A 13903-nucleotide genomic window follows, 5' to 3' on the forward strand; every position below is an offset into this window, starting at 1 on the left:
ACTGATGAGCCTAAACAAAGCAAGCTGTCTGAGAAAAATAAACTCTGGTCTGTCTCAAGCAGAACAAACAGCCTGTGTGTTTGCAATCTGGAAAATAACATTTTCAAAATTAAAGATTTGATGTAAGTGCAACATAAACAATAAACCAGACAAAAATCTGTAAAGGGTACAAATGAACTTTCACATCGCTGCTTGCGTTGAACGACGGGAAATCAGCGCCGAGAGATGTGAAAACAGAACATCGGGGAGTGCGTGCTTGATTTATGCATCAAAATATCTGCATATTATGCAAATCATTTCTGTCTTTCGCTGCTGGTTTGTGTTCCTCAGGACGTGAATGTCCCACTGAGCATCGTTTCCGAGACAAACAGGCCTTTTACCGAGGATGAAGGGGAGCTTTGTGAGACAGAAGCCTTAGGATTGTTTAACGCTGCCAGTGTGTGCTCGCTGTGTGTCTGCATGAGAAAGAGATTATGTGGGCGTCTCTGAAACGAAGAGCTCGAGCGGCACGCCTGTGTTTGTGCTTGTGAAAGGAAGAAATCGGAACAAGTGTTTTGTCATTCTGTCCACATTTCAGTCTGCTGACGGCAGACAGCTGTGCCGTGTCAACAGAGGAGGGCAGGTGGGCGGGTGTCTCGTAGGTGATGCTACTGCAGGATCGAGTTCAAATGACAGCCGAGCATCTCAAACACTCTGCCGCTGCTTTGTGAGGTACAAATGAGGACGGTAAGTGAAACTCTTTTTCTCTCTTGTTCTTTGCTAGACGCAAGAACAGTCAGGCTGCGGTTTTCAAAAAAGGAAAATGACTCTATGGTGAAGACAGTGTTGATGTCTCAATAAAATTGGTGACACATTTATCTAGTAAAATAACACACTTTTACTAGATAAATGTTAAAGGTCTATTAGATAGATTAGAATATAAGTGGAAAGCCCTTTTATTTTGGGAAATTTATCAGCAAGTGAAATTATGTCTTTTTTATAACCACTTATTTATAACCACTTTGCAATTGTCTTCAACTTTACAGCAAAGCCTTATAACCAAGCATGTAGCGATGATGGGGAGTAAACGCTTCCTCTAACCTGAAAGAAACTTCCCACAGAAGCTGGCTCAATGTGAGCAGCCATCTACCAACTGGGGGTTTACACAGATACACTGAAAAAGAAGCACTAGCATAGGGGTTCTTTCTGTATAAAAAACAGCAAAAAGTTAATACCAGAAGAAAGGGAACATTAAGTTGTTGGGAGCATGATCCCGGTTGACACTCTCCTCCCCCGATCAGGTATAAGATAAAAAAACAAAACAAAAAAGTAAAAACAAGTCTTGCTACCCTTAAGATAAAGAAAAATAAAGAAAACAGAAAGTTAAAAGTGGAAACAACAGCAAAATAATGCACATTTTAGAGAAGGAGGAGTTAACTTCTACGGAGTCCTCTAAGGGACAAGGGGAAAACTTTTCTTTTGCTTTCCCTCGCAATAAGCTTACTGCAATATTCGCGGGTCTATTTTGTATACAGTCACAAATGTCAATTTAAAATTTAAAATGTATACATATTTAAAGAACCTCCGTGTTTATTCTTAACTCTTTGGTGCAAATAAACGATTGTGAATCGATTTATTCACTGCATGTTTATGTCTGTTTGTGTAAGTTTGAGATGGAATCGCACATGAAAACATCCCTTTAAACCATCCAGACTATCAACACAAAAGAGACACAATCAAAACTGTCAGATGACTTTATTACCCCGTGACAATAACTCAGAAATAGTCCAAATAGTTTGGATGTATTTTTTATTTCTTTCCTTCTTATGGGAGGTTTCTGTTTATATCATAGGTTTGCGGTGCATTTCTATCCTAAAGAAAAAGATACAAAACTTCAAATATTTCACAATGAGGTATTAACATCCATGGAAAAACCTCACAAAAGCCTTATATTATAGCAGAAAGTACAAAGGCCACCATAAGAAAGGTTTACAGTATTCAGTGACATGAACTGATTAGTACATTATTGCAAGAAAACGCAGACGTTTTGCAAAGTAAGGCAAAAGAAAAAAAAAATCCCCCATGTCCCATAAAGTTCTCATGTGGTCCAGATGCAAATTAATAATAATAAGAAGAAGAATAAGAATAAGCATTAATAATAAGTGCTGAAATCAACCTTTATTGAAGTTTCACAAATTTGGTTTTAAACATTCTGCTATTAGTTTAAATGAATCTAGTCTGGGATTAAAGAGTCCATGTGTTGTAGTTTTTAACTAGTGTAAGTGAAAGATGCTGAAGGCAGTGAAAAATTAGGTGGAGTTGCCCTTTACCCATTTCCCTAATCAGAAGCTTTTTTGTTTGTAATACGAGAAAAAAAAAAGTTATATATATATATATATATATATATATATATATATATATATATATATATATATATATATATATAACTTGCTCGAGAAGAGCAAGCAACTTGTGTACTTTTAGTTGGCATCAGTTTTACAATAAGGGAATATTTAACCTTTTAACACATCAGCATGAAATTATTATCTGCCCAGGACTTTGAAGGGTCTCAAACTCCAGTCCTTGAGGGCCGCTGTCCTTTTAATGTGCCACAGGCACAAAACACTGGAATGAAATGGCTTAATTACCTCCTCCTTGTGTAGATCAGTTCTTCGGAGCCTTAATGACCTGATTATTCTGTTCAGGTGGTGCAGCAGAGGCACATCTACAAGTTGCAGGACTGCGGCCCTCGAGGACTGGAGATTGAAGAAAGGGTTTTAAAACCTTCGCGTTGTATCCTGTCCGTCACTCACTGTCAGCTCTATTTACACCAGCTGGTTTGAACAGGCTGTCTGTTGCTTAATTTGAACGGTGCTGCCACCTTTTTTTTTTTTTTATCAGTTAAGCGTTAATGAAGGAAAAGTCCCAATTTAATTTAAAAATAACATAAAATTATCTATTCTCGCTCCATGGAGAATAGAAGGGCTTTTTTAAATGTCATACATTTGAATTACTGGTGTTTCAGCTGCTCTCTCTACTAGCATGCTGGGGATATCTGGACAGGAAGCCTCATTTTCATCATTTATGTCATTTTGAAGAGAGGGAAACATGTATTGTTCAACAAAACAGATTTCTTAAATCAACAAAATATTATGTGATCATATGTGATACAGTTTTGTGCCATTAGAAAAATAGACAACTCAATCTAAATAAATAAAAAAAAAATCAATTTTTACAGAATAAACCACTGCTTGTTAACCTGCTAATACCTTAGCTCACCTTTTGGACTCAGAAATAAGTAAAATTCTGTTATTAGATGTTCTGACTGTGAGACAATGAAGTCCACTTTATTTTGTTCTGACTCGGCATAAAACCCTGTAGGTCTCATAATTTAGTTCTACAATAGAGTTTACATTTTAATATGACTGCACATAGTATTGATTTAATATGGCATCTTCACATTATGTTTACGATGACTGGAATCCAGGTTTGCCACAATCCTCAGCATTTTAACAACTGGGCTGTTTTGTGGAATGTGACAATGTGAACTGGCTGATCAGATCATGTGGCAAGACTGTGTGAGAAGAATCAGTCGCCATGACGTTGTACCTAAAAGGAAAAAGCAACAACTTCCTATTTAGAAATGTTTGACTCTGTGATTCAAAAACATGTGCTGGTTAGTTTTTTGGTTAGAATATTGAAAATATTTATCATGCACATAATAAAGTGAGGATAGGAAATGTTCAATCCTGTGCAATCAGAAAAATAAATCTGCATTTTCTTTGATAATTGAGAAATAATTATCCATGAGATAATGCTTCTTTTTTTGTATTGATTCAATACCACATAAATACAGGGCCTGTATCACCAATACTGATACTTTTGATTTAAGTTTGATATGTCATCAAACTTCTGACATTCATGGGTATTTATTCTGTTCAAACCTGTGGCAAAATTTAGACAAAGTTTAAAGGTGTCTTTGAAACGCCTTTATGAAATACTTTCACAACATATTAACATGCAACATGACAACCAGTAGAAACCGGTAGAAAAGCAAAACACAGCAAGTGAAAAGCAAAACACATTTGTGTGCTTTTTTTTCTAAGCAAACAACAGAGCGCAGAATATTATCATTTGAGACAAAATCCAAACCAAAATCTGTTCTGAGGTAGAATTTCTAAACTACAATATAGAAACAAAACAAAATTGTCAAGAGGTAATCTGAAACTAAAAGTATCGATCTTATCACGCTAGTAATAATGTGATACTGACACCAACTTGATATTAGTGAACCACGAAGTACAAACATCTACAACCAATTCTTATCTTTTCAAGATGAAGTCCAGAGTGGGGAAAAAAATGATTCAGGTAAATTTCTTTTAAAAATTAGAAATGCGTTCATTCTGTTGTGATTCAGGCTTGAAGCAGTCAATGTTTTGTTAAATTGATAATGATTCTTCTCCCTTTAAGGCTTCCGTTACTTGCTGAAAGACAGCATCGTGGTCATTGTTGCATCTCTGGTCTCCTCCTCCCTTTCTCCTCCCTTCATTCTCCTCTCAATCCGTCCAACCCCCCACTTCTCTCTACTCACGCACCCCGACTTGCGCATCGCCTCCTCCGGCAATAATGACCAAGGATTCCCCGGAGGAGGAGACCCGAGCTCCGGGCGGTGGCGGCGTCGGAGGAGGAGGAGGAGTGGGCGCGGGGAGAGGAGCATCCAGAAGAAACCGAGCGGACGACAATGTCACCATCCTGACGTCCTCCATGGATTTCTACACGGCCGGCCGGAGTCGAGCCAGCAGCAGCAGTGACGCCGCCCCGAGCCTCACCTCCTCCCTGGATACGAGCATCCAGACGCGGATCTTTAAGATCATCGTCATCGGGGACTCCAACGTGGGGAAGACGTGCCTCACCTTCCGCTTCACGGGGGGCAGCTTCCCCGACAAGACCGAGGCCACGATCGGCGTGGACTTCAGGGAGAAGGCGGTGGAGATCGAAGGGGAGACCATCAAGGTAAAGGCAGCGGCGGAGCTGGATGTGGACGAGAGGAGCGGTGTTTCGCCCTCCTCCCCTCCCCCTTCCCCGGGCTTCAGCTCAGAGGATGACTCGGGCCTGCTCTCTTATTAATCTCAGGCTGTGAAAGCACAGTTCTCCTCCCCAGCTTTATTGATTCTTTATAGACAGGGGCGCTGATATGTACTTTCTGAGGTACGTATTATAGCACCATACACACCTGTAACTACGGCACACATTGCAAAACAACAGTGAGCTGGCATTTTACAAGTAACTTGAGTTAACCTGAACTTTTGCAAGCCTCCTCTGGGTATATTGAATTCATCCCTGTAACATCTTTATCCTTGTCCTTCTTCCATTTTTTTTCTGCCTCTCTATTATCATCAGTCGACAACATCACGACGGCCTATTAGAGTTATTGTAGGTAGAAAAAAAGGAGAAATAAAAAAAGACAATCTGAAATTTTGAGATTAATCTTAGACTATTAATAAAAATAGAAACAAGGACATTTCTGAGCAGAAAAAGTCAAAAATCTGCACGAGGCTAGAACAAACAGAAATTCTGAGTCCTTTTTTATTTTTTATTTTTTGGAAACATCCCAGTTTCAAAAGTCAAAGATTTATTTATTTATTTTAACTCCGAAATTTTCAAGTATTTTCTAGAACATTTCTGAGTTTGTTCTCAAAGTTTCAGATTTTATTTATTTATTTATTTTTATCTACAATGGCCCCAAAACGATTCAAGAGAGAAAAAAATCGCGCCTCAATACAGAATAATTTTTCTGCCCTTGATTTGGCGCCCCCTGGCGCAGCGCCCCTTTGCGTGGCATGTAGCGCATACCCACTTTTTGCGCCATTGTACCATGTATGTTACATTTAAGAAATGGACGCAGAAATTCACGGTAACTTGAAAGGTTTGTCACCTTTTCTTATTGAAAAAAAAAAGCAAGACAATATAGATGTTAGTTTTCTTCAATCGAGCCCAAGATATTAAGCAATCTGGAGGTTTTTTATTTAATAGGGTTTAATTAAAGTAGTTCATGCTTATTTTTGAGTAGGTAAAAAAGAAAATCACAACATTTTTGGTGATTTTAGTTTCATTAATTATTTTTGTTTTGTCCCATGTAGCACAATGTTTGGACACACCTGGCTTAGATCAAACCACGTGTGTTAAAATGTTCCATGTCTAAACTTAACTGAGGATAAGTGGCAGGACTTGAACACTGCAAAGTAATTGAGATGCCCAGAGTGTATCTGCACAAGTACTGAATGAGCGGGGCTAATTACAAATCCACAGTTCACTTTTTTTTATTTTTCTTTGGTGGAAAAAGGTAAAAAAAAAACACATTTTTATCACAGCTGTGCACTGTGTAAGTTGATCTGTCACCCAAGATCCCTAAATTACATTGAAGTTTGTGATCATGAGTACCCAGCCTCATTCGAACGGTTGATCTGTGTCTATAAGGAACAAAATGCCTGCATCTTTAGATCCCCCAGCACATGCACACAAACACACACAGTCATGTTTTCATCACTTGTGGGGAATTCACATTGACTTCCATTAATTTTTATAGTCTAACCCTTACCATAATCCTAACCCTAACCATAACAGACCTACTACTAACCCAAAAACAACAATCGCTGTTATGGGGACCAAGATAATGTCCCCACATGGAGCAATGGTCCCCATAATCCCACATTGTAGACCGAAATAGGTTCCCATAAGGATATAAAAACCTGGTGCTCACACACAATGCTGAGTCAAAAACACACACAAAATGCTGTCCACATTACCCCTGAGGCCTGCGTGTCTAAAAACCACTGAACCTCCTGTACAAACGTCTTCCACCTTAAGGCTGGTGTGTGTCAGGATCAATCCCATGTAATCAAACCGCCTCGCGATAAATGCAATATTAGTCTCTGCATGTATATTTGCAGCACTAATTATTCAGTGTGAAGAATCATGTTTTGGTTTTACCACCTCGTCCTCCCTCTCTCATTCTATCGTTGCATCCCGGTGTCATCGCAGCACCGACTCAGCAGCAGACCAGTCAGATGTTATCAAATCCACGACAAATACTGACTGTAATTTGCATTAATGATCACGCAGATAATTCCATTGAGCTAGAGAACAGCGCTCTGCTAACGCTGCAGGAGCATCTTGATAAAATGCCTGGACTTGTAATGTCGATGCATTAGCGGTTCACAAGCTGCTTGTCCTTTGAACGACAGAACGAAAAGAAGCTGGACTTTTCCAAGCTCAGTTTCTTTTTTCTTAGTTAAATCTAATTTCAGTTGTTCAAACACATGGAACAGATTCTTCCCTTGTTTACAGATGAGGCCCAAAATGAAATACAGCCTTGCTGCTTCCTCAAGATCAAACATTTTACTCAGGTGCTGCTAATAAGATTCACCTGATTATTGGTTGCTCATCAGTTATTGTGACTTCCTCTGTAAAAGCAGAAGTTTTGGCTGTTTTCTGGTCCGCGGCATACAATGGAAACGAGGAGATACTTGTACGGGCCTCTGGGAAGCGATTATTGCTTCCAATAGATCTATGAACGTCTTGGTTCCTTGTGCCAGGTTGTCCAGTCATCGTCCTCCATCTGTCTTCTCCCTTAGCAGTGACTCGGCACTGAGGGCACACAGAAGTCAGAGGAGATGTCTACTTAGTTAATCTTTTGGAAGATAGATTCTGATTTCAAAACCTCTTGCTTACATTTCGGAGGAGAGTAGTGTTTGAAAATAAATGATAAGAACCATGCTGGACGTCTCTTCTCTCCAAACACAATATGGCAGCAGGACTCAGGTTTGAAATGTTGCATCCGACTGAGTTGCAAGACTTGTAGAGCAATGTCCTTTGGACACATGGGACCAAAGTGAAGATGCTTGGCCGTAATGCACATCTCATACAGACAGCGAAGCACGCTGGTGGAGCACTAAGTAGATCATCGACTCCTCCGTAGGCTAAAGTCTTCTGCCATCACAAAGCTGAAATGTGATACAAACTGGGTCGTCAACAGGAGAATGGTCTCAAACACAGACTGACATGGTGTGACAGGATCTACGTAGAACCAGATGTCTGAAAACCTTAAAGAAATGAAGCAACATGAGAAACAATAGAGGCTCAAAATTCCTCCACAGAGGCGTGAAGGACTTGTATCGTTTCAAGATATTGAAACCAGAAGGTACTGAAATACAAGTTTGGCTTAATATTTTGCCAGAAAACTTTCCTAATTTAGCTTCCAATTGTTTAATAAGCAAAGTACGACAGAGTGTTAGGACCGTACTGTGAAAAAAAAAAGGCATAAAGTCTAAAAAAACATGAGAATAAATTTGTAATACTATGGGAATAAAGTCATATTATTTCAATAATAAAATCATAATAATCAGACAACAAAGTCGTGATATTACCAGATAAAGTCATCATGTCATGATTTTATTCTCCTGTTATTTCCAGTAATTATCCTCATAATATTATGACTTTATTTTTGTAATTTTTTTATTTTCTCAGCGTGGCCATAATGTTCCGTCATAACAAATATTGGAAGTATTTTGTGTATTTTGTGCATTGGAGGTTAGATGTAAGTAACCCCAGAGACTTGAACACTCATGTTTTGTCCTGATAAAACCCTAAAACAAGAGGAGGATGTACTTTCTTTTTAATCTAAAGATCGAGGTATTGTTGGGTGAAAAGTTAAAAGGTTGCAATAAAACCTGCAAGTGTGGATTTTGTTGTTCTTGTTTGGTTCTGATACAACCTCATCTATCAACCTAAGAATGAGAAAAGAAAGGCCACGTCCCTTATCAATGAGGAAAATATCCTCTGTCTGTCTGCCTCTACAGGTGCAGGTGTGGGACACGGCAGGTCAGGAGCGCTTTCGCAAATCCATGGTGGAACACTATTACCGCAACGTCCACGCCGTGGTGTTTGTTTATGACGTAACCAAAATGGCTTCCTTCCGCAACCTGCAGACATGGATAGAGGTAAGCAGAAGCTGAAAAGAACAACAGTTTCCTATTAGTCTTCTGTATTAGGGTCTGCAAATGTTTTTTATTCAAGATTTATGGTTATTGTAAAATGATTTTCTTTTTCTCTCACTATTTTGACTTCCCTCATAGTGACTGCGGAGTAAAATTAGATGTAAACCTATGATAGCTTTCAGGGCCATTGTAGATAGAAAAAAAAAACAAGAGGAGTAAATTTCTGCCCTAAAAAAGCTGTTTCTTGAAAAACTTGAAAATTCCTGAGTTTTAAAAGTCATAAATGTTCAACTTTTGAAACTCTGAAATTTTCAAGTTGAGATTAATCTCAAAATTTCTGTTTTTCTAGCAAATATTTGACTTTCCAAACTCAGAAATAGTTAATATCCGTGCTTTTTCTATAAAATTTCTGAGTTTGATCTTAAAACTTGTGAATTTTCTGACGGAGATTTACTCCTTTTTTTCAGTCTACAATAGCCCTGATATGCCGTCATATAAGCAAAAACAACATAGTGAGTCACTGCGAGTTTTTCAGTTTCACTGATTTGCTAGCACATGCGCACAAACCTGGCCGACAGCTGGATCCAAATCGGATTCTTGTGTCTCAATTTGTTGCAGGAGTGCAATGGCCATCGGGTGTCGGCGTCAGTGCCTCGAGTTCTGGTGGGAAATAAATGTGACCTTGTGGATCAAATCCAGGTTGGAAATGTTGACACATTTGTTTTCATTCACGCTTCAGCGCCACGCTTTCCCTGAAGATCGCCGTTTTCCACAGGTTCCCTCTAACATGGCATTGAAGTTCGCGGACTCCCACAACATGCTGCTGTTTGAGACATCGGCGAAGGACCCAAAGGAGAGCCAGAACGTCGACTCCATCTTCATGTCACTGGCCTGCCGCCTGAAGGCCCAGAAGTCCCTGCTCTACAGGGACGTGGAGCGGGAAGACGGGAGAGTGAGACTCACACAGGAGACGGAAGCAAAGACTAACTGTCCGTGTTGAGGAAGAAGAGGACAGGGAGGCATTTCTAGGGAGGAGATGAGAGGAGTAACTTATATAAAGGAGGAGGAATGGGATATGGGAGTCTGAAGGGAAACTTTTCTGGTTTAAGATGACAGGGAAAGTTTATGCTGACGCTAGTAGGGATGTGCTTTCAGCGGACGACAGAAAGACATGTTGGGACAGAGATTTTGACGGAGTCCTTGTTCTTGAACAGAAGCAATGAATTGGGGAGTGGCATATAAAAACGATGCTGCCTTTTAGACTGCAATAGTGCAAAAACTCTTCCACTGACTTTCCTAATAATGCTGTATTGTCTCGTTCTTATTGTTGACTATATGTTAGCTCTTATTCCAATTGGAAACAGATTTCCCAGACTTTTTCTACTGCCTTAACAACTAAAACGCTGCCTGACCCATAAGCTTCACAAACCATTTAGAGGAGTAGGGGTGGTGCAGGAGGCAACGCCTAAACTACCAGACATCCCGTTTCAGTGGCTTGTTTGTTGGAGGATTTGATTTTGCTCACCTGTAACATCTAAGACGTAGCAAATATAAATAAAACGGAGAAAAATACTCAAGGTGAGCCTGACTGGAAGCACCTTGACAAGGTTTTCGAAAACAAACCCTTAATGGGTTGTCCTGCACGCCACCTATTGATTTCAGAGCTCCTCTTACCAATAGCGCTCTCTCATGCAGAGGGAAAGTAAGCGTCCTCTTTCTCCTCTATTCCTGGTGTAAACATATCCCCTCCATGTTTTTACCTCTGAGGAAAAGGCCTGGCCGGCTCTCCCTTTGTGTGCAAATGCAGAAAGATCCGCTCTCAGTCTTACGGGACTTCTGCGGATCAAGTCGGCTCTCTTCTGTTCTCTTTTGTGGCCGTCTGTGGCCTCCCAACAGTATTCATCCTCCTTCGACATTTATTCACTTTGCCATGCTCCAACCACAGGCTTTTATATGTTTTTCTAAGATTTCACGTGATAAACCAACACAAAGGGGTGTGCAGTTGTGAAGCGGAAGGAAAATGATACGTGGCTTTCAAAAACATTTACTCGTTAAAAAGCCTGTCTTGCATATACACTTGATCTCCTTTGCATTGATAATGCTAAATATAATCGAGTGCAATCACTCGATTATTGTATTCAGAAGCCATGTTGCTAATAAATACAGTTTGTCATTGAATATCAACACACCAGAATGTTAATCAGGGCAACAGTCAAGATTTAGAAGCTGACTGATTTAAGGATGGGATGTTGGACCATCTAAAAGTTGCCAGACTACAGAGTGTAATCATAACGTAAAAATGGATTTGGATACTTTCACAAGGCTTCCCTAGAAAACGCGTTGTCTCCCCGTCAGCATCCCTGCCGTCAGGGTTGGAAAGAACTGCAAACAAAAAAACAAAAAAACTGTGTCCGCCCTCATAGCACAAGTTAAGCCCAGTGTAAATGAATCTATCCAGGAGAATCAGACTGCATGAAGATATCCACTAAGCCATATTGATTATTTACTGAGCACAGAAAGACAGTTTGCTTTACACTCAGAAAGCTTCTTACTGGGCTGCAGGCAGAGGAAGACAAAGTACATAACTCAGCTTCAAAGCCCTTAGTGTAACCGAGCATCAAACACTGACAGTGAAATTTATGGCTCTTTGTATTGTATCACTGTGGCCTACTTTTCTCCAAGCACTAACAATACATCCAGATATAGATTAGTGAGCATTTTAGGAGGGGTCTTTAGTTTATTCGCTAAAAGGACTGCTGAACTTAGTGAACTGATCAGTGCCGTCATTAGGAATGACATTTTTCCTGTCAGCAAAATACAGTAAACTAAGGCTGTCCTAAAGGGTCACCCAAAATGGAAAATAACAGATTGAACTTCATCACCTGGCCCAATGAGTCTCAGTTTCAGACTGCGATACTAGAGTAGGAATTTCCTGGAAACAACAATGATGCATATCTTCATCTTGCTTATTAATAGGCCATTGGTAGTGGTGGTGTAATGGTGTGGGGGTATTTTTCTTTGAACACACAAGAACCCTTTGTAGCAATTGACCATCAGTTAAGCACCAAACCTAAGTGTCTTCTGATTGGCTGCTACTGGTGTCATTTACATGAGAGTGGGTTCAACGCACTCCAGTGGTCAGAAAGATCTCAAACCAAGGAGGCAGCTTGGTGGAACAGGAGATCTGCAGCATGGATGTACCAGAAAAAGTAGAACTGATGAGCTCTAAGTTATGAGAAATCGAATGCTTTGCTGGCCGACCCCTGTCTTCAAAACACACCACGTCCACACCTGGTCACGATATCAGTAAGTCATGCTGCTCCTCCACCCTAACAAGACGTCTGTCCTCCTCCTAACATTACCGTAGACCATCTTTATTGCCACTGAAATCCAAAAAACCCTTTCATAGTAGAGCACAGAGCCAGTATTTAACAATTTCCCAGGGAACAGGAGAGGCTGCTGTGAAGGTGCGTGTAGCCATATTGGATGTGGATCTGAGTCTACACCTGGAACCCACCAAACACTGTGCAAATCCAGAGGTCAGGTGCTCTGTCCACCTTTCAACAGTTTTACATTCTTTAACTTCATGTTTCGAGAAACCTTCTAAGTGAGTCGCATGAGATTGGTGTATGATACCAGACACAGCTTCAACGCGTCCAGTGTTACAACCCGGAGCCGAGCCTCAGTGGGAATTGCAAAGGACTGTAGGAATATTGGATCATGTAAAATAATATTTTTTAATCACGTTTGGTGATGAGGCTGGCTGGAAGATTTGGGAGAATGTACTCCACAGTTCTTAGTTACTAGATCAGCCATTGTAATGCATTTGACTAAGTTCCTTATACACAGGTGTGTCACATAATTAGCATACTTGCCTTTCTTTATCGCTTTTCTAACTAGTTTTACAAGTTAGTGCAGTTGATTTATGTTGGGTTTTTTTATTCATGTGTCATGTTTGCTCTTAAGTGGATGGATGTCAAGACGTTTTGAAAAATGTAGTCTAATATATCTACTAAAGTTGTATGTAAGAGTAAATCATATCATATTAACATTGCAGAATACATGTGAATGGTAAGACGTTATTAAGCTACACAGACTGTTTGAGTACCATAGGGGAGAGGGAAGTGCACTTTTTTACATAACTTGTTTCCATAATTCTTTAAATAATAATAATAATAAAGAAGCAAGGGGAGATACTTGTAAGATGGACCTCATTGGACATTTCAGTGTTCCTTCATCAAAATGTTTTCCTGATTTCAACTCTGAATGTTTTTTTTGTATCTAAGGAAGCCCAGTTTGACTACTTTGTCACAGATGTCCAAGTCATTTCACACCATGTATCCCAGTAGAAATATTTAAAAAAACATTCACATCAGAGCTGATTTGTAACGAGTTTTGTCTTTTGTATAGCTTGTGTGGACTGAAAAAAAGAAGCCATTTCTCAGTGTCGTCTAACATGTTGGTTTCTGACAGAGATTTGTAACGTTATTCTGTAAGTGCTGTAAAATAGCAGTTTACTGTTCTTTCAACAAAAGCCTTCACAGTGGCTTCACCTTCTTTTAAGATGTCTTTTTTTTCAGACTAGTAAACCTGAGGAGACAACGTTATTGCTTGCAGCTTTTCATGTTTTTTGAGATCACATCCATCTTCTCTTCTTCATGTGTACCTTCTTCTGTAATACTGTTACAATCTCACAACGTGACTTCAGATAAAAATGCTGAAGAAACTATTTGATTCGGTTTCCTTCTTTGAGTTCAGGTAGTCCAAATAAACACAGGTTGTCAGTCAATCCATCCAACTGGAGCTCCTCCAGTGTGAAGACCGGCGGTGGGCATTTACCATTTATTATTTATCGTGATAAATTTCATATGATGAGAATTTTTTGATTTATCATTGTCTCAATAAATTTCAGTTAATGATGTTAAAAC

The 13903-nt window shown here is 39.7% G+C and overlaps 1 protein-coding gene across 2 annotated transcripts; it reads left to right on the forward strand.

Moving 5' to 3' along the window:
- The first annotated feature begins 233 nt into the window (after positions 1 to 233).
- Positions 234 to 13705, forward strand: rab33a (RAB33A, member RAS oncogene family). 2 transcript variants are annotated; one of them, XM_044126199.1, is made up of 5 exons: positions 234 to 726; positions 4450 to 4992; positions 8838 to 8978; positions 9594 to 9674; positions 9751 to 13705. In XM_044126199.1, exons 2-5 carry the CDS (start codon positions 4606 to 4608, stop codon positions 9973 to 9975), a joined length of 834 nt encoding a protein of 277 aa, XP_043982134.1. In that variant the 5' UTR covers positions 234 to 726; positions 4450 to 4605; the 3' UTR covers positions 9976 to 13705. The 2 variants fall into 2 exon arrangements, with proteins under 2 accessions (XP_043982134.1, XP_043982135.1); XM_044126200.1 differs by having other exon boundaries at positions 4615 to 4992.
- The last annotated feature ends 198 nt before the right edge of the window (positions 13706 to 13903 follow it).

Source organism: Gambusia affinis, linkage group LG09 (genome assembly GCF_019740435.1).
Source record: "Gambusia affinis linkage group LG09, SWU_Gaff_1.0, whole genome shotgun sequence".
Taxonomy (NCBI): domain Eukaryota; kingdom Metazoa; phylum Chordata; class Actinopteri; order Cyprinodontiformes; family Poeciliidae; genus Gambusia; species Gambusia affinis.